Source organism: Euprymna scolopes, chromosome 14, assembly GCF_053919585.1.
Source record: "Euprymna scolopes isolate OS-2025 chromosome 14, ASM5391958v1, whole genome shotgun sequence".
NCBI lineage: Eukaryota > Metazoa > Mollusca > Cephalopoda > Sepiida > Sepiolidae > Euprymna > Euprymna scolopes.
In genome coordinates this window covers 123362985-123384551 of record NC_136495.1, presented here as the reverse complement: position 1 = coordinate 123384551, position 21567 = coordinate 123362985, and the positions used below count along the sequence as shown (strand labels likewise).

At 34.6% G+C, this 21567-nt stretch overlaps 1 protein-coding gene across 1 annotated transcript in view; it reads right to left on the bottom strand.

Moving 5' to 3' along the window:
• Nucleotides 1-21567, bottom strand: part of LOC145292798 (MAM and LDL-receptor class A domain-containing protein 2-like) — a 98263-nt gene that overhangs the window by 70464 nt on the left and 6232 nt on the right. Inside the window, exons 3-6 of the mRNA XM_080138837.1 lie at nt 18819-18906; nt 10007-10248; nt 6120-6210; nt 2102-2239 (exon numbers count right to left, since the gene is read on the bottom strand). Coding sequence (XP_079994963.1) covers nt 2102-2239; nt 6120-6210; nt 10007-10248; nt 18819-18906 — 559 coding nt within the window. The remainder of the gene's footprint in view (nt 1-2101; nt 2240-6119; nt 6211-10006; nt 10249-18818; nt 18907-21567) is intronic.

The window sequence follows — 21567 nt, the reverse complement described above, 5'->3', positions numbered from 1 at the left end:
ATGAAATAAAGAAAATGCCATGCCGGCCTTTGACATATATGTTGACCTCTGATGTAACAAAGAAAGAATTTGTCAATAAAAGCAAAAAGTTCGATAAACAAAAACTCAGAGAGAGTGAGAGACAGACGCATGATCGTCCGACAACTCCAACCTCCACCTTCAAGCACCCTTACTCGACACGTCCAACAGCCACTGACAGGGAAAATAATAATTACATAAAAACAGATTTTTTTATTAAACAATCACTGTTTGTGATTGTCAAACGACTAGAATAAACTATATTTAGCAGCGCGCATCTTCGTAGAATTGCAACAAAAATGATTATACATACGTGAGCGATAAACAGATAAATCGTTATAGAGATATAGACTCTACAATTACTTCAAAAACAAGCGTATAAATACAATACTACGGTGATGGGACCGGGGCTGGAGCTTGGTAGATAGCAAAAAATCTGTTATGGCATGGGGCATTTTTTCACTTGTTCAAGAGGCAGAGCATCTGTCCAGATGTAGCAAAAATACCCCCATACTTGTGCAATAGTATCTTTATAGAAATATAGGATACGGGAATGTGCGAGAAATTGTCTAGTCCGGTAAAGGGAGGCCATATTCTTTGCAGCTTACTTGACAATATTTTCTATGTATTTTTTTTCTAGTTTATCTTGTCAGAGAATACGTGAAGCTTCCGAGTATACATTTTTTCAGTGGAAAAGTTGAATCTCAAATGATAAACAGACTATAATATAGAAGAAATGTAACTTAAAACCAAGTATTATAACGATACGACAATCTGTAATTCGGCTCTATCACAAAAACTAAATGATCCGCCAGAAATACAAGTTCAGAATAGTAGTTGTTCTCATTGTTGTAGTCAGCTATGAAATAGCCCAGTGTTACTTTGTTCCACATACAGGCAGCTTTTAAAAAAGGAAAATTTCGTTATGAGAGTTTTAATTTATTTTCGGTAGAGAGAGAGGGGGAGGAGAGAGACAGAGAGAGAAAGATAGAGGGGGTAAGAAAAACTATTGGAAGTGATGTGGCCAGACAACATTTTATTGTGAACGTCTGATTTATTGAAACGATATCTCATATCAAAAGAGATACTTGCGTTGTCGACTACCAAATTCATAATTTCAATAAAATGAATATTTTTCAATTATTATTTCTGCTTAAATACATTTTTAAAGTTTTAACATATTTCTCGTCGTTCTCTTGCTTTGGCTTAACGTGTTTGTTTGTTTTCTTTATAACTAGCAGGCCGCCCGGGGTTTCCCGGTCGAAAAATGCGTTTAAATTATATATTATAATTTATACAGATTTTGTATTTATTATTATAGCGCCAATTGTCTATAGTTTATTATAATGAACCAAATATATAGTAGTAGTTTCAATAGTGAAAAATAAACATGACTTGGGTACTATCACCAAGAATCGAAAGAAAAATATTTAGCGCTTAAGCCTTAATCGCGACAGTTGGGGGGTTTGTCAAATGGATAAGAAAAGGCTAAAATACAACTTTAACGTATACCGACATATATATATATATGTATATATATATATATATATATATATACGCCGTCCAAGTTCAATTGTTTTTGTTTTTTGGGTTTTTATCAATTTTTACCCCTTAGCAGCTATTTTTACAGGCTAAAGACCCATAAAAGAACGGCACACAAAAAAGTGCAATCATGTGATCTGTATCGCTTCGCTCTGTTTCGTTGCGTCTCGGTCGAGATGCAGTTTGAATAAAATGTTGCCAGGTAAACACACACACAACCATAATGAGTTTCATAAATTAGAATACGGAACAGGAAAATAATGAGACGGTAAAGAAGGAAGCTGTGATTGGCCAAACAGGTCACATGACATAGAGAAAATAGATTTCGAAATTGTGAGAAAGGATGCTACACTACAGGTTCCTATGAAGGACATTTTACCTCACAACTTCCTGCAAAAAAAGAGAATCAATAGTGGAAAACCCTATAGAGTTGCGATGATATAGATAACCTGAACTGAATTAATAAATGCACAGTTAAAAACGATAATACTACGAAAAGGGGAAACCGGTATACAATAACATTATTGGGGAAAATACTCACCATTTTCCGAGCCAATCGTGTGGTCAGTACTCGGGCCCAGTGATTTCGATGGACGTTTTCCTGTCCGAGGTGACCAATTGAAATCATCGTCTCCACTGTCTGACCATTCGCAAAGTATGTTTTCAAATGTGCAGTCAACTGCAAATAAAAAGCACCAAAACTTTAATCCGTGTTTTTTTTTTTGGGGGGGGTGATATCTGCATCAAACGATTGTAATATTTTTTATGCTGCCTTCACATATTTTTTGTCTCTGCTCTCGATCCCTCTTGCTCTTTTTCTATCTTTTTCCATTTCAATCTCTCCATTTATGAGAGAATACAGTCCAAAACAAAAAATATATATATATATATACTAACATTAATCACAACTAGCGGGACCGATGGAATTTTCACAGCAGACTCTTTCATATGTAATATATTGATGATGACATTTTGTGGATGTTCAGCGTTAATGGAAATGGTCTGAGATTATTGTAGCTCTTTTTTTTAATTGCAAAATATTTATCTACGCTAGTAGGGACGCCTAGCGCAGCTCGATCCTAAAATACGTTTAAATATGATATTTTGATTTATGCAGATTTCGTACATATATATAGTCAATTTTCTTTCGAGTCTTATATATCATGAAGTTGTGATTTCAAAAATAAAAATACATCCATATGACTTGAGTTCATCGAAACCGAAACTAAAACGTATGAAGAATTCTTGGTAATATTATTTATAAAAAGATTAGAGGACTTGAGTGTCATCAGCTCTAATCGAAACCGAAGCAAAACCTTATGAAAATCCATTGTAAAATTATTTATTACAAGAAATGGAAGGTCATAACAATTAAACGACAGTCACTGGGAAAGTAAAAGATGTAAGCGTGACACACAAAACAACGTATACGCTATTGTAGTAATATATAGACTATTTTCGAGTATACTTTTATGGTATATGGAATAGTGGTATCCATTTTGTTTTAGCGTTTTTGTTTTTACAAAAAATATCATGGACGTCAAGTTTACGCACCGGATACATAAATGGCGAATATGGCATTCAATTGATTTTAATATTAGCAGAGTTAAACGGCGTTGTCCAGGTTGAAAATTTAATATATTTTTTATTAACAGAAAACGCTCGCTGTGATAGCACAGTGTGATTTGCAAGAAGAGACAGAAAACACTTAAAATCGAGGGGGGGGGACTTTATACCATTCAGAGTTCAGGGGACATAATTTCATTGTCTGAGAACACTTTTTGGTGACTGGTGTGAAAACTATTACTGAGTAAATACTACTACTACTACTACTACTACTACTAATAATAATAATAATAATAATAATAATAATAATAATAATAATAATAATAATAATAATTCTAGAAAATCAGTAAAACGTCAATTTACGGATAATGATGTCTATGCTTAAACTTTATCACGAATCCAAGCTTTAATTGTGAATATTTTGGTGTGATTTCATGAATATGAGTCTTAAAGTAACATAAAACTATTGTTTTTTCGATTTTCCTGTTTATATTGTAGCTATCGGCTTCCTACATATTTATGGTCTACCATAGCCTAAAAACTAAACTTTAAAGAAAAAAGTGACAGCATATCTGGAATCAACGCCCTCAAATTAGATAAGAACAGTTGAAACATATTAGGCACCTGACATTTTTCGTTGGCTAGTGTAATAATAACAATAATAATAACAATAGTATTACTATCTATCTAATATTCGGCTTGTGCCTTCTTTAGTTAGTTCGTACGTTACTCTTTGTAAAAAGCCAAACTGGTTAAAAAAAAACGCTAAATCCGCCAAATTGAGCTTTAAAAGGTCTATCTGGCAAACCTGGACAAAAACCGTAACTTCGGTATGACGTAGACCCGTTTTCGAATATCACTATAATAATATTGCTGCATCAGAAAGAAGTACGTAGTATTTTTTATGTCAACAGTTCTTCAATGGAGAAAAAGACAGCGAAACTTTACGAAAAAAGCGAACATTCGAAAGAAAGAGGGCAAACTAAAAGAAGAACATTGTCTTCCAAGAGGCGCTTGACTGAAGGAGTAAATTATATACTGCGTCTTGCAGTGTGATTTTAGTATTTGTATTGAATAATGTAGCACAATATTACTTTGTGAGTATTTATTAGTACTTCTTTATTTATTTCATTTGGGTATGTTTTTTTTTACATAGCCATAACAACTTATCAATGCCCAGATACCACTCGAGGATAAGGGTTAAGAGTGTACAGTAGTCAATTGGACAATATAGTAATCGTTAGTAATGGAAATTCGGTAAATTTGTTAACTTATATGGAGCGGCTCATCAAAAACTTGTTTACATTAGACTTGCAGACAACCATATTTTAGTCAGCTGGAAAGCAGGAAAACGGAAGACAATTCCACAGGCGTGCAGTTCTAAGAAAGAAGCGTTGTTCATGGAATCTACGTTTAAGTTTAGACACAGATAAAGAGTGGGGGGAATTATTGATAGTGTTTTCAGCTAGTCGAGTGTTTCTTGTGAAAGTTTGGTGATGGGAGGGGGGGCATAGATTGAAGCTCAATCGAGCACTTGCCATGAAAATAACGATAAAGCAGAGACAAACTCGCAACGTCTCTTCTGTGAGATAGAGGTTGCAGGGAAGAGAAAAGGGCATCTCCTGCTAGGCTACGATATCTATTTTGAACTCTATCAAGGAAGGACAGGTCCTTTCTGGTAGCTCCTGCCCAGATGTGGCAACAGTACTCCATCCTTGGACGTACCTGGCTCTTATATAGATAGAGAATTACATCAGTAGTGAGATATCTACTGGATCGATAGAAGGGTCCCACCATTTCTCCAGCGACCTTGGTAACAGATTTGATGTACGTGTTCCATCTTAGATCAGGAGTAAAGGTCAGACCCAGAAGCTTGTCAAAACATGAGGCTACCCCAAGACGAGATCCATTCATTTTAATTGATGCCAGATTGGGATCAGAGCGTTGATGATAGAAGCTTGGTTTTAGATGCATTAAACGTAACCAGCCACTTCTTTCCCCATTGTACCACGTGCTCATGATCAGAGGAGAGAGAATCGGAGAGAACTTGGTCATTTACTGTCTTAGATGTGCTACCATAGATGGTAGTGTCATCAGCATAAATGTCTAAGAATGAGGTAAGGATGTGATTTGGAAGATCATTAATGTATATCAGGAATAGAGTTGGGCCCAGGATGGACCCCTGAGGAACTCCAGCATTATAACTGTGAGATTCTGATTTTTGTCTATCAACTACTACTCTTATGAACCTATCAGAGAGAAATGATTTAATAATTGAGAAGACATTTCCAGCTATGGTATAGCTGGAGGTCTTGTGAAGTAAACCTTTATGCAATACCCTATCAAAGGCCTTTGATATGTCAAGAGCAATTGCCCTAGAAAGGTTGGGGTGGCACCCATACAGATTCTGACAATGGACTATTTCTAACGTCACTTCCGGTGACCAGGTTCTGATATCCAACAGCCTGAACTCAAGACTCAGATATAGGGAGGCATCTGCATCTCTAATTTGTCCTTCAGTTGAGCGGAGTTCCAACTCAACTAACATGGTTTCTGTATTTTCTATTTTAATATATTATTCATTTCACTGTTTCCGAGTCTTTCCGTTATTCTTTCCAACATTTACGCCATAACAGATACAATAGACACTATTTGCATAGAAATGTAAATAAAACCATATTTGCTGGGTGTTATCCTTTTTTCTGCCCCCCCCCCATTATTTTTTTGCGCTTTGCAGAAAAATATCAGCTTTATGAAAACATATTTGTTGATCCAATATATCTCTCATATTGTGGAATTTTCATGGGTCCTGTTAGGTTTTATTTTGTAATCAAATGATCTTAACATGATTGAAACGTGCAAGCATTTTGAGAAGCTGTAACATTATACGTAATGTGCATGTAATTTTCATTTCCTCAGTAGGTTTTAAAAAAAATTAAATAGATATTTATCTTATAATTTTGAAACGAAAAAAAAAGAAAAAATTAATTTACCTGACTTCGGACATTTTCCTTCTACGACTGTAACATCGTCGATAGCAATGTCTCCTCTCGCACCAAAACCAATTTCCGCAGTAAATGCCAACTGAAAATAAATGTAGACATGATGAAAATAATTCAATCCAACATTTATAAATTCCCGAAACGTTTTTGTTTATAGAAATCAGCTATAACAATCTATAATAAAACACGTTTCTTTAGCTCTTGTAAATACCGTCCCTCTCACCAATACAGGGTAGAAGGATAAATGTGTTGTCCTGGAGAAGAGACATTGTGAGTCTGTCTTTGTTTTATAGTTGTTTCCATGGCATGTGCTCGTCTGGGCTCCAAACCCTGGTCCCCCTTCGCCGATCTTTCACGAAAAACACCCGTCTAGCTGAAATCACTGTCAATAATTTTCCCCATCCTTTATCCGTGCCTAAAGCCAAACGTAGATTCCATGAACAAAGCTTCTTTCATAGAAGTGCACACCTGTGGAACTCTCTTCCTTTTTCCTGTTTCCCACCTGACTACAACTTGGTTGTCTTCAAGTCCAACATAAACAAATTCCCGATAAACCTCCCCCTTAAGTAAGACACTTTATCAAATCTCCATTACTAACGCTTGTTGCTATGTTGTCCCATTGATTACTGTACATGTAATAATCCTTATCCCCGAGTGGCTTCCGGGCCCTGATAAGTAGTGACTACCATGTAAAAAAATAAACAAGAAAAAACACTACAGCTTTATTTTAAAACTTTTATTGAAAAAATTCAACTCACGTAACTTGATTCTGTAGTAGCGCTGACATCGACTCAATGTACCCACCTTTAGCCTTAATCACCGCCTAAATATGGGTCCGGAACTAGGAGCACGCTTTTTCTACAAGTGCTGGCAGATGCTCGACGAATGCTCGGCGGTTGGTGGCGATCAGGTTAGTTTTGGTGTTGGAGAGAGCATGTTGGTGGTGTTCTCTATGTATGATGAAATGAAGTAGTCCATCGGGTTTAGGTCAGGAGAAGAGGGGAGCCAATGAAGAAGATGGGAGCCAATGAGAGAAATGTACAAAGTCGTAGCACTCCTTCTAAACCAAAGCTTGGGTTTCTTTCGACTTGTGGGTCGACGCTTAGTTCTGATGCCACATCCAGAGTCTGCCAGCCGCAATTTGATTGCACCAGGGGATCACCACACTCCAGATACACTTTGGCGTTGATTCTGAAGCTGACTTTGAATACATGAGGTGTCATGATGTGGCCTTCACTTGAAACCACACCAAAAACTACACTGCGTATCAAATTATTAACAAGATAGCATTTTTTTACCAGTTTCAGAAACTTACCGGTAGTTTCGTATCAAAAGCTTCGGAAACGTTGGCAATGCTGAGCTGCGCGTACTCTGAAATTTCCGTATTGTTCTGCGCAATGTAAACAATATGCCATCGTAATTGCTGGATCCACGGTATTTGAGGTGTGTTAAATTATTAACAAGGTAGTTTGTTTCGTAAAGGTGGATTGAGTAGTTCTAAAAAGAGTCCTATTACAGAACAGCTAGCGAAATATCGAAAATCATAGGAAGGTACCAGCAAACTGTAAAGAACTTTGTCAAAGGAAGGTAAGAGAGCTGATAAAGGTAAATCTAGAGTTGTTTCATGTCGTTCTCTACTCCAAATTAAACGTGAAGTTGTTAAGAACACTGGGCAGACAAGTCGAGAAGTCTTTGAAGAAACCGGATTAAAGCATGTCTCAAAAAGTACTCGATGTCGCCTTTCGAAAGAAGTGGCGAAGTCTGTAAAGCCGTGACAAAGCCTCCATTAAAGCAACATCACATACAAAACCGATAGAAATGGACAGAGGACAACATAAAAACGGATTTTTCCAAAGTTTTGTTCACGGATGAAGTGGGTGTCACTCTTGATGGCCCAGATGGCTGGAGCAAGGAATGGGTCCTAGATGGATTACATCGTAATCAACGTTTAAGGCGCCAACAAGGTGGTGGTCGGATAATGATTTGGGCTGGGATTATCGGAGATACTTTAGTTGGCCCATAGAGAGTCCCAGAAGGCGTAAAAATTACGTCAAATTCTTACATAGCTTTTCTGAAGTAGCACTTTGAACCATGGCTGAAGAAGCAAAGGTTGACGTTCAGAAGAACCATTATTTTTATGCAGAATAATGCTCCCTCGAATGCAGCAAACAAAAGCAAAGGGTATTTGCAACAACTGGGATTTTCTGGGCGACGGAAGATTGAGTGGCCTGCGAATTTACCAGATTTTAACGTCAGAATTGCTGGAAAAATGGTGGGATCTTTCTATCGATCCGGTAGATATCTCACTGCTGATGCAATTCTCTATCCAGGTACGCCCAAGGATGGAATACTGTTGCCACATCTGGGCAGGAGCTGCTAGAAAGGACTTGTCCTGCCTTGATAGAGTTCAAAATAGACTTCGTAGCCTCGTAGGAGATGTCCTTTTCTCTTCCCTGCAACCTCTATCCCACAGAAGAGATGTTGCCAGTTTGTCTCTGATGTATCGTTAGCTTCATGGAAAGTGTTCGACTGAGCTTCAGTCTATGGTCCCCCCTCGCCTAACACTCGACTAGCTGAAAACACTATCAATAATTCCCCCAACTCTTTATCTGTGCCTAAACCTAAACGTAGATTCCATGAACAAAGCTTCTTTCTTAGAACTGCACGCCTATGGAATTGTCTTCCGTTTTCCTGCTTTCCGGCTGACTACAATATGGTTGTGTTCAAGTCTAACGTAAATAAGTTCTTGATGAGCCGTTCCATATAAGTTATCAAATTTACCAAATTTTCATTACTAATGATTACTATATTGTCCAATTTCTACTGTACACTCTTTAACCCTTATGCTTGAGTGGCCTCTTGGCCTTGATAAAATGGTGATGCCTGTGTAAAAAAAATAAATCGAAAAGGGAACGATGACTTGCTAAAATGGAAACGCAAAAATCGATTCCTCTTTGTACAAAACAGTCGAGTGTAGGGTGAAGGAATTAATGTTTTGGGCCAATTTTTCGATATTTGTCGTCCGAAGGATCAAGTTGCATCACGTTCTGACGCGTCTGTCGGAAGGTTATAGCAGACATACAAACACACACACACACAAACACACAAACACACAAACCTTTGCATTTTATATAAAAGAGAACACAACCTTAATGTTTCATATAAAATCAATAGTCGATTTATAGCATTACTAACGTATAGACTATTGTTCGAAGAAATACTAAAATCATATATATCTGTATTTCTCTGTATCTTACTGATCATTAATATATATTTATGCTACTATATGTATTTCAAGGCATACACTCGTACATACACGTAGCACTTCCAAAACAACACTTAATGACCACGAATGAAAGGAAATTCTAAAATAAAGAATTCTACGTAGTGTGTGTGTGTGTGTGCGTGTGTGTGTGTGTGTGTGTGTGTGTGTGTGTGTGTGGGTGTGTGTGTGTGCGTGTGCGTGTGCGTGTGTGTGTGTGTGTGTGCGTGTGCGTGCGTGTGTGTGTGTGTGTGTGCGTGTGTGTGTGTGTGTGTGTGTGTGTACGTGTGTGTGTGTGTGTGTGTGTGTGTGTGTGTGTGTGTGTGTGTGTGTGTGTGTGTGGCAAATAAACAACCTGTCATCATTATCATCGGTCTAATGTACGATTTTACAGCGCGTGGGTGGGGGATACAATTTGTGCGAATTATGCCCAGATATATGCAGAAGTGACAATAAGAATTTCACTCGTAGTTCTTTCGCAACATGGAAGCACTTTACTATGTATGTTTTATTGATTGCATTAAGTTAAAATATTCATTCGTGTATTGAATTGTTTCAGTCAAAACTGAATTGATAATGAATTTGGTGCTGATTAATTAATTATTATCTAACTCACCTTAAATCGTGCCGGACCGTTTATGGGAATAAAAGCAGACTTCCAACCATATCCTTGCGAATGCAGCTTCTTCCACTTTTTACGGTAGTTAACGGTAACGGTCAACGTGTATCCATGAGAGCCGTACATGTTGTACCAAAATTGTGCGCATGCGCCTTTCCTGGTTATTAAAGTCGGTGATTTCACTGATACATGTTTACCGAAGGAGAAAAAACCGTTCGCGGAAACGTGGATATAATGTCCTGGCATAAAGAAAAGAAAAGGCTATAGTTATGAGAAACCGAAAATATCTGCGAATTAGTGTTGTTTTAAGGTCAAAAACTGGCACCAAAATATTCACGATGTGTATAACAGCACGTTCTGTTGCTTGACTGATAAACGTTATTTAGCAAAATATAGTTGACAGATGCACCATTGCGTATTGTTTTTATTAAACTTATCACTATCGATCATAACTTACTACTATATATATATATATATATATATATATATATATATATATATATATATATATTATTCATTGGACTACTGTTCTCATCTTGAGTGTGATTTTCACAACGTTTCTGTCGATGTAACCTCCGACCTTCTTCAGGTGTGTCTTGTCAAACTCGGGAATATTAATATATATCTATCTCTATACTCTACTCATTGCTTATATATATTATCTATTTTTTATAATTACTCGTTCCCAAATTGTATTAAATTCTATACTAGGTCTACTTGGCAGTTGGTTATTCCCCACCATCTGTGCTGCTTCTTTCAGTCGTCTTACTCTCCACCGTTCCTTTCTTTCTATAATTTTACTTCGTCCCATAAATGTATACCGAAAGATAACTTTCACTGGACAGTATCTAAACTTCAACTTCTACCATTCATATAATGTAATGAAAGGAATCGTCCGTTACTTATAACACCACCGAGCGAAAGCAATATGTTGAAACATCAGTGCATATCAAGAGGAGATGGACAGTTTAAGAGAAAACCTCCACCGAAAAAAAAAATCAGAAACGTCATATCAATTCGGTACGGACCCGAAATAATACAAAAATGGAAACAAATCGGAAAAACTCTCCCAAAAACTGGCAAGGATGGCTAACCACCTCACATTCCTTCGCCGGTGCCGTGATCTTAAGCTAGTACCACCAAGCTTAACATTGAGACTACCAGTCAGCTCCAGACGGATACAAAAGATCGCAAAACGAGTAGAACATGAACTCGTCCGAGACAGAATATACAACAGTCGGTTGAAAGAAACATCAATTACAGACCTCTTGAAATGGTATGTAATTGATATTTCTTCAACCGACTTGTAGGTTCTGTCTCGGACGAGTAGACGGTAAATCAAACTTCTGGGCCTAAGATTTTGTGTCTGTGAAATTTTGACTGTTGACATACAACACATTCTACGCAGAATTACTTGATCATCTTATCTAAATTAGGTCCAAAGTATCTAGACTTAATCAGCTTTATAGATGCTCCAGTTCCAGGATGCGCCAAACCATGTAAACAGTCGAAGACAGCCCTGCGGAGTTCTTTTGGGATAAAGGCCTAGGATACTTGGTTGAAGTATCACACAGGACCGTGCAAATTTCACGTGACACGCAGTATTCTTTTAAATTAGCGTATGACTTTATTTCGTCATCTCCATTTTGTGGCCGGGCTATTTCAGCCAAATCACATGCATCTATTTGCATCTTCAGGGTGTACTTTCATCTGGTGATATGCTGCAGTCAAATAGATTTTGAAAAAATATCGTTTACCAGCTAGTTATGTGCAGAATGAATTTATGTTCGGTATCGGGCAGCGGTCTGTCTTGGTAATGCTATTCAGCGCACAGACGTCACCGCAAGCTCGATATGAACCGTTTGATTTCTTCACTAAGTGCAAGAGTGTTGCCCACTCGCTACTGGAAGGCTGGATAACTCCAGTATTTAGTAAGTTCTTAAATTCTGCCTGTGCTGCGTCTAATTAAGGACTGGAAAGACTGGTACATGGTTGTCTGTATCAATCCTGTCGTACACTCCGCCATATTTTTTGTCTGTATCGCTATGAGGTGAAATTACGCTAATATAGTTATTTGTTGTGTTGTTAACATATTCTGCTAGGTCTATTTTATTAATTTATACAGTATTGGTTTCTATTACTGGGTTGACTTTAATTTCGTGCTCTGTTACGTTATCACGGATGGATCTATTTTTGCAATGTACTACTATGTTAAACTTGTTTAAAAAGTAAAATCCTAACAAGGGGTTAATGACATCACGAAACTCCATTGGAAAGATCTTCTTAAACGTGGTACCCTGACTTCGAAGCTTGTTTGATCATAGCATTTTATGCTTTCGCCGTTAGCAGTCGAGATATGAACAGGAGTTGGTTCCAAGGAAATTCCATTTACTACGGAACGTGGTAAAATGGAAATGCTGGCTCCTGTATCTACAATAAAATTTATTTTAGACGCTCCGAATCGCTAGGGGTGGGAGATGAAGGACGCGAGTTAGGTAGCATTTATATATTGCTCTTTTTCTTCGGCCATTTACACTACGAGCCTCGGTAGTGCGCGTATAAACTTATGGCGCACTATTTCGTCGCTTGATCCTATTCTATTTGCGGCGGGTAACATCTCTTGGAGGTATATTGACGGACAACCCGCCAACTTAGTGGTCCTCATCCATTTCTCCAAGACATCAGGTCTAGTATTTTCATAGGTAGACAATACCGACTCCTTTAATTTAGCATAGCCTAACGAATGTAAAACCGCTGGCGGTATATTCGTTAGTACGTCAGGTGGCAATGCACATTTAACCGTATAAAAATTAGTATCGTCCGTAGTAATATGTCGTAGATGGAATTGCGCTTCTAATATTGCAAACCATCCCTCGACACTCGTTTCCATAAATTGCGGGGGGTTACGCTCACTTGTTAAGCATCCATTATTATTTTACTAATAGTATTATTTATTTATTTATTTGAAACAATTATTATTATTATTATTATTATTATTATTATTATTATTATTATTATTATTATAATAAAAATAATAATAATAATAATAATAATAATAAAAATAATAATAATAATAAAAATAATAATAATAATAATAATAATAATAATAAAAATAATAATAATAATAATAATAATAATAATAATAATAATAATAATAATAATAATAATAATGATAATAATAATAATAATAATATATTTTAATATTTTTTTCGTGTCCGCAACCAAAAGAAATGGCAGAGGTGGGGCAAAGTATGATAGTAAGAAACTAAAGAGAGTTTACTCACCAGAGGTTGAATCAATTAGGAGACTTAAGTTTCAAAATGTTATGGATAAAGTTTATATATATATATATATATATATATATATATATATATATATATATATATATATATATATATATATATATATATGAAATCATTTTTTTCTCTTCTTCTTCACTGATTTTTCTTAATTACACTTTGTCTCGGCAGCCGTGTCAAACGCATATCTTATTTTTCTTTTATTAATATTATTGGAGTTTTCCCCCCTTTTCCTTGTACATATTTGTGAATTATTCCACGGATTTCGGCCTTTTAGATTATTTTGGACCATCTTCCAATTGCGTGATTTCCTTGGATTTTACTTGTGCGAATGAAAATTTAATTAACTTTCTTGGATTTACATTTTTGGATTTTACCGTCATTGGATAATTTACCTTTCAACAGACTATCTATTAACGTGAAATCAACTTTTTCTTCACCATATTCTCTTTGCTTCACTTTTTGTTAGCAAGTAAGATCTTTGACTTACTTGCAGTTTCATCAAATACTTTTATATGCAAAATCAGATCCCACATTTTGCTAATTCCTACCCTCTGATGAGAAGGAAAGTATTTCTTCGAAACTCCGCGGATTAGGGACTATCCATTTATTAAGTGCTTCCTTTTCAGATTAAATATGTTTTTAACTCTTTTTCAAAGTGTTTTTAGCATGTATTATTAACTATTTGTTCTTATATATATATATATATATATATATATATATATATATATATATATATATATATATAGGGCTTCTACCATTTAGCCCCTAGTATAGGGAAAATAATAATCAAAGAACAAACTATCAAAAAAGGTTCTGGTTAACCGTTTTTCCTTAATCCTTAAATATTTCAACAAAATGAATAAGTTTAGAAAGAAAGAAAAAAAAGTATACATATTTATTTAACGCATTTTAAAAGAATTTTCCGTTACACCAAATTGAGCCACAGCAACGCGTGTCAAGGTACAGCTAGATATATATATATATATATATATATATATATATATATATATCAGGATGAGATGCAGATAAAATATTTTCCCATGTTTTTTCCACACAAGGAAAATGGACTCAATACTGTTCATTGTTAAAGAGTTTTTTATTCAATGTCTGAGGAAAGGTTGTTCTTGGTAACATTTTCAAACGACATAGTCTTGTAGCTAACGACGAAATACACTATTTGTTGCTATCACCACATTCTTTGATGTTCTTGGTTCTTGTTAAAACAATATATGAATGCTCAATTATGAAATATGATAATTTTGATAGCTTACAGTTTAAGTCATCTTATTTTGCCTTAAAACTTATTTGTATATGAACGATTACTAAATTTTCAATTATATAAACTCATTAAAATTCGGAATACTATAAATAAGGTTATATATATATATATATATATATATATATATATATATATATATATATATATATATATATATATATATATATATATATATAACCTGAAGCCTGGAGAGTCCTAGAGCGGATGAAACGCGGAATATTCAGTGTAGCTTAATCGCCATATATATTTCATAACTTACTAACTAGCTCTGCCTACGTATTGAGCACTTTTGAAGTAAATACTTAAAGTTTACGCATAAATTTATACTTTCGTATATTAATTTTATGTGAGTAAATGAAGTAGTTATATATGTGTGTGTGTGTGCCCGTGTGTGTAATATCTCTTTTTAGATATAAATCCAATGAAACTTTAGTGTTTATCGAAATGTACTCAATGCTAAAAAACGTTATGATAGTCCATTTTATTTACTTATGCCAACCTATACTACATACACTACATATATGCATAGATGTTTACTTTGTGATTTTATGAAAATGCAACGTCGTGAAATAAAGCTCTGATTATGAACTCATTTTTAGATATGGCCTGATTTCATTTCCCTCCAACAAACACAACAAAAATACATACATTTGTTTTCATTAATTAATTATATGTGTGTATGTGTTTGTGTGTTTGTGTGTGTGTATGTGTGTGTCAGTGTGTGTGTTTATATATTGTCTTAACAATATTAATGTGTAAAGTGTGTTTAAGAATTGAATGGGAATACATAAGAAAAAAAATAAGAAACAAAAGTAACCTTTTCTGGTTCGCAGAGTATGATCATTATCTGGACCCATTTTACGTGATGAAGAACTTCCGGAACCGAACTCCCATTTATCAAAAGACATAAACCCATGTTGAAAACCACACATTGATCTGTCTTCGAAAGTACATTGAAGCAATAGCGATCCACGTGGAGCAGGCAAATATTTTCTTGCTATTAAGAAAGAAATAGAAAAGATAATAATAATAATAATAATAATAATAATAATAATAATAATAATAATAACCCCATCCCCTCCTTACTTCATCACTGCCCCCTCCCAACTTAAAAAGAATGAGACCGAATAGCCAAGTAGTAAAGAAGGAAAGAAAGACCGAGGAGTGAGCACTGACTAGACCTCCACTGTATAAATGCGAAAAGAACTGCGACCTTGGGGAGGCTTATTGCCACTCAAATTCCAGTAAAGACCAATGGCCACTGCCAACGAGAAATCAATGACAAGCAGTTATTGCTATAATAGAAATTCATTTTCAAATGTTATCGAAAGAGTTGGAGAGCACTGAAAAATATGGGGAGACTTGTTGTCACTCAGCTTTCAGGGAACACTGCAGTCTGTATTCAATGAGATCTTTGATAACCTGTGTGAAAGATCCTTGTGAGCCAATAATAATAATAATAATAATAATAATAATAATAATAATAATAATAATAATAATAATAATTCTGATTTCGTTTATCAACATCTCCCTGAAAAGAGATGGGCTTCATTTCCAGAGGACTTCCCTCAATCCAGGCTCCAAACCAAGAGTCTCAAAGATCAAGGGTTTTCCTAAGGATATTGGGGGGCCGCCTAAAACATCGGGTATTCTTAGTTTTTGCAATTGTCCTTGTAAGCGACTTTATTGCATTTATTTGCTTCCCCACTTTATACTACACCTATCGTACCAACTGCGACCGGTATTATTTGTGTTTTAACCCCGTGTATATGCCTTATCTCCAAGGTCAATGGAGCATAATAGTTCCAACTCTCGTTCTCCTTCTCTCTCACGTTCCTCTCCCAGGGTACTGAGAAGTCTACAATTTGCCAGTTTTTTTAGAGCTTGACAATGACAACCAAATCATATACTTTATCCCTTTTTTATAATAAAAAAATGACGTTGGTTTAATTAATTTATTTCAGATTATTTAGACGATTTTTTTTTTTAATGTAAAAAAAGAAAAATACCACTGATTCAAATAAGTTTAGTTAAATATATAAGAGTGTTAAAATTGGTGTTGGGACGATTAATCGGAATCGGAAATCGGAAAAAATCGGAAGATTTGGGAGTATCAGAATCGGTATCGGAATCGGTATCGGAATCGGAAAAATTGATGCGTATTTTCCGATACCAAAAAGATTCTTTTAATTGTCTTTTTTATTTGATTTTGTTTAAAGTAAAATCTTCCGTTGCTGATAATAATGTTAAAATAATAAATATTTTATTGATTTTAAAACACCAGTAAAGCTAAAATCAATAGATCATCTTCCACAAGTGTATTTTGACGTTCAGGAAAATATCTGCATGTTTAACATGTGTTTTTACGAAAATCGGGGGAAATAACAATCTTATAGTTAAATAATTAGAGATTTATAACGAATCGGAATAGGTAATTGTATCGGAATCGGGAATTTAGTTCAGAATCGGAAAGTGTATCGGAATCGGGAAAAATATTGGAATCGTCCCATCACTAGTTAAAATATTCATTTTCTTATTGAAACATATTTAGTTAGCCATTATTGTTTTCTGTGAGCTGCTAAAGACTATTTTCAAAATAGTGAGATTGTTAGCACTTTAAAAAAAAAAAAGAATTGACATGCTCTGCTTTTTAAAGTTGGGTATGTTGAGTCATTTATACGTACACCGTTCATTCATGATACAAATAAACTGATAATTAAACAGTGTCTTGCACAGTTACTAAGTGTAAGGAATCAAAGTGTGGGTTATATTTGTTTTAATTTAGTGTTATGCAAAGATAGTATGAGAGCGTTTAGTCACCTTTTATGAGAATTCAAATGGCCAGATTTCTGTGAAATTTTGTTAATACGTATTAGATATCAAAGGTATATATTTCCTACATTTTTATCCATGTAATGTAATTTGAAGGATTTAAAGGGCATCATGTGTTCAACTTCCAATTTTAAAACTCCAAAGTTTCAGATTTACCTTCTAATTTATCTGTAGTCTTTACCCATTTATAAAGCAAGATTTCCTGAATTTCAATTGATTCTGACGACCGTGTAACCCTCAATATTTTTACATTTTCTAGAATCAAAATTGCTTGAATCTGTAATCAATCAAGAAGTTATCAAGTAACCCAAAGAAAACATTCAACTTGGTGACAAGCATAACAAATTTGGTTTTGTAAGATCAACAGTTGATCAACATTGTAGCATCGCCAGGATCATTGAATTTATCGTCAGAGGTGTTATTTCTAAAGTGACAGCTTTTAATATATCGATAAGGTCTAGCACAAATGTTTGCCTCGCAAATTTATTAACTATAGAATAAAAACTGGAAATGTCCGTTGAGCCATCAATCCTTTTCTCTCTAGTAAGTAAAATAAAAGAACTTGATGGCTAAAAGTTCGAAGCGCAAAACATCAATGTCTGCGTGCCTCGAGAATCCATTATGGGCCCAATTCTATTTTTTTATACTTTCAATTAGCTTATTTAAATATTTCTTCTCAAGCCCAATGTCCTAATATCGACTAGAATTATTACAGTTTATCTCAAGATTTTTTATATTTTAATATTTTAGAATCATATTATTTTAATTGGAATTCATTATTGAGATAAAAATTATTTACTAATTTTTATTTATTGCGGACTATTATCCTCATCTTTTCTTAGATGTTTCATGACGTTTCGGCCAACTATTCCTCTGAATTCCAATTAAAATAATATATACTATTCGAACCCAACCATGGAAGATCAGATAATAAATAAACATGATAGACCGCATTAAATAAAATTAATTTTAGAATTACATTGCATTTTGTAAGAACTGTATTGATTCTTAATAAATATTACTGTCTCTTAGAACCAGCGGGAGAAGCGATTCTTGAGCAAAAAATGAATTCAACGAAATATTACATAAAAAAGGAAGATCCGAAAGAAACACTTAAAGTTACCTGAATTACCTTCATGATGTCCTCTCTTTATGACTGCTTAAAATAAATGCATGAATGCACTGAATAAATCAAGTAAATTCATTTAATTTTAAAAATTAATTTCTACGATTGCAACCGTTATTTATGCACGGGAAAATTACCATTAGCATTCAAATTTCCCAGTTGGACCTAGTATAGGGATTTTGAACTGACTTCTGTGACCCATTATTATATATGTTACTGTACAATATCATTATCTATAATCAGAAAAAAACCTGGTTTCGAAAAACCTACTTTTTATTTGACAGTATCCTTCTTGTATTGTGATTTCATCAATGCCAATGTTTTCCAATTGTCCACCAACGATGCTTTCAAATATCACCTGAAAATAATAAGATAAGCCAGTGTTATATAAGAATGTTTATACAACGAAAAAAATACACTTTACTTTATTTCTACAAACAATTCAAATACATTAATTTTGGATTTAATTTATATATATATATATACACTAGCAGGCTGCCCGGCATCGTCCGGTCGTAAAATACTTTAAATATGATATGTTGATTAATGAAGTTTTCGTTTTTATTATTATACTAGCCTGGATGACCGGCGTTGCCCGGGTGTGTGGACGTGTGTGTTGAGCAAAAAAAAAGTGGTAGTAGGCAGGGAGGATAGAACCCCTACTGAAAAGTAGGAAAAGAACTTGAAAAAAAAACGTGATGCGTTAGCTGTTGCGCCCATCGCCCAGTCGGAAGTACGTTTAAATTAAGGCTAGACAATCGTAAAGATTCAATGACTTTCGAAAGTATCGGCGAAAAAAGCGGCCCTTTCTGAAGAAAAGTGTCCAGTTGAGGGTGGAGGTATTAAGGTTTGGGGCAAATTTTTCGATATTTGTCGTCCGAAGGGTCGAGCTTAAAAATAATACTGATCTTGTGAAAATCCGTCGCCTCTGTCGAAAATTTTTGCGACACACAGTAACATACACACATTCATACATGCATAAATTCATACATACATTTAAACAGACAGGTGATATTAATATTATAGACTAGCCTGAGTACCCGGCGTTGCCAGGGTGTTTGCAAGTGTGTGTTCAGCCAAAAAGAAAGTAGTCGTAGGCAGGCAGGCTCGAACCCGTCTCGCAAAAGGAGGAAAAGAACATGAATAAAAAAAACGTTACGTCTTTGCTGTGTCGCCCATCGCAAAAACAGAATGTTTAAATTAAAGCTAGGCAATTGAGAAGAGTGAATGACTTTCGAAAATATCGGGGAAAAAAGCGACCCCTCCCTGTAGAAAAGTGTGCAATTGAGGGTGGGGAAATTAATGTTTTTAGCCAATTTGTTGTCCAAAGGGTCGAGCTTCAAAACGATACCACTCTCCTAAAAATTCGTCGTCTCTGTCGAAAGTTTTAGGCATACATACATACATTTAAGCAGACAAGTAAGATTTATATTATAGATTATATTGAATTCAATATGTAGTAATGATTTAAAAAGGTTTTGTTTTTACAAAAATGACTCGTGCGCCACCACCGAGAATCGAAACCAAAACGTTGTGTTTACGATTTGCTTTTTCCATTTTACGTTAATACCTTAGCTATGAAGACATGTTTGCCGCAAGGATAAAAATTAAAACATGAACCAATAGCTAGTACATATGCGTGCATATTCGTAATACCGTCGTTCGCAAATTCCATTTCTTTAATTTCCACATTTTTTAACCGATTTTCCCCGACAAAAACCCAAATATAAAGTTTTGCATGTGCTCGAATACCCTATATATTAAGTTTCATGTCTGCAGACCAAAAACTAAGAGAGGTGTTTGTAGGCAAAATGTCTTACATGAATATATATACGTATGCAAAAATATATATAGAAAGAGGTTTATGTGTGCTTTAAACTTTTTACGCAAATATTACGCAAGTATAAATTATGTAGAATATCTACATGAATATAATTACACAAAACAATAAATTAAAGATGATCACTCTATAAGGAAACCGAAGAATTAATAAGAAATTAATTGAAATGAATGTCTAAAAGAATATGCGAATTAACTAGATTTTTGCAGATTAATGCAATTCCACGATCCATATATAACAAAGTTGTGTTTTATAACTAGAAAAAAAGCTTTTAATATGAATACTAATACACAAATATATATATATATATATATATATATATATATATATATATATATATATATATATATATATATATATACTAGCAAAAGTATCCGTCGATGACTGGGTTCAAAAACAGCCTAAAGAGAATGGACTCTGATTTATGAAAGTATGATAAGTTATGAAAAGGAAGGGTTGTAAAGAGATAGCTTCGAATTTGGGGGTATCAAAACCAAAGCAAAATATGATGAAAGTAAAAATAAAATAGATAAACCCCATAATTTATTATACCATACCTGTTCACACTGAAACACTTATCACAATATTCTGTGGATCTATATTAAACAACCTTGTTAAACTTTGTGACATATTTCCATTCTATGAAGGTCACGCGCGAATGAACACCCCATAATTTTATTATACCATATTTCTTCAAACTGAAACATAATTATCAAGTATACTTACACAGATAGATATGAAAAGTCTTTATTAAAGTTTGTGCCTATTTCCTTTCTATGGAGGCAAAGCGCGAACGCAGATCCCACAATTTTATTATACCATCCCTATTTAAGTTAAAACATACTTATCAAAGTATCATTATGTACATCTATATCAAAAACACTTGTAAACGTTTTTTTTTTAATTTTTTTTATTTCCATACTTTGTGGACCAGGCGCGTATACAGACCCCACAATTTTAATGAATCATCATTATGGCAGATCAAACATACCCAATCTTGTGTTTCGATACATCTTCCATCATTATATGTGATCAGTTTTTTTTATAATAGTCAACCATATAGGAGCCTATTCGTGACCAGACTCACACACAGACGTTCAGCTTTATATTATATATATATATATATATATATATATATATATATATATATATATATAATGAAAGGATCATATTCAAATC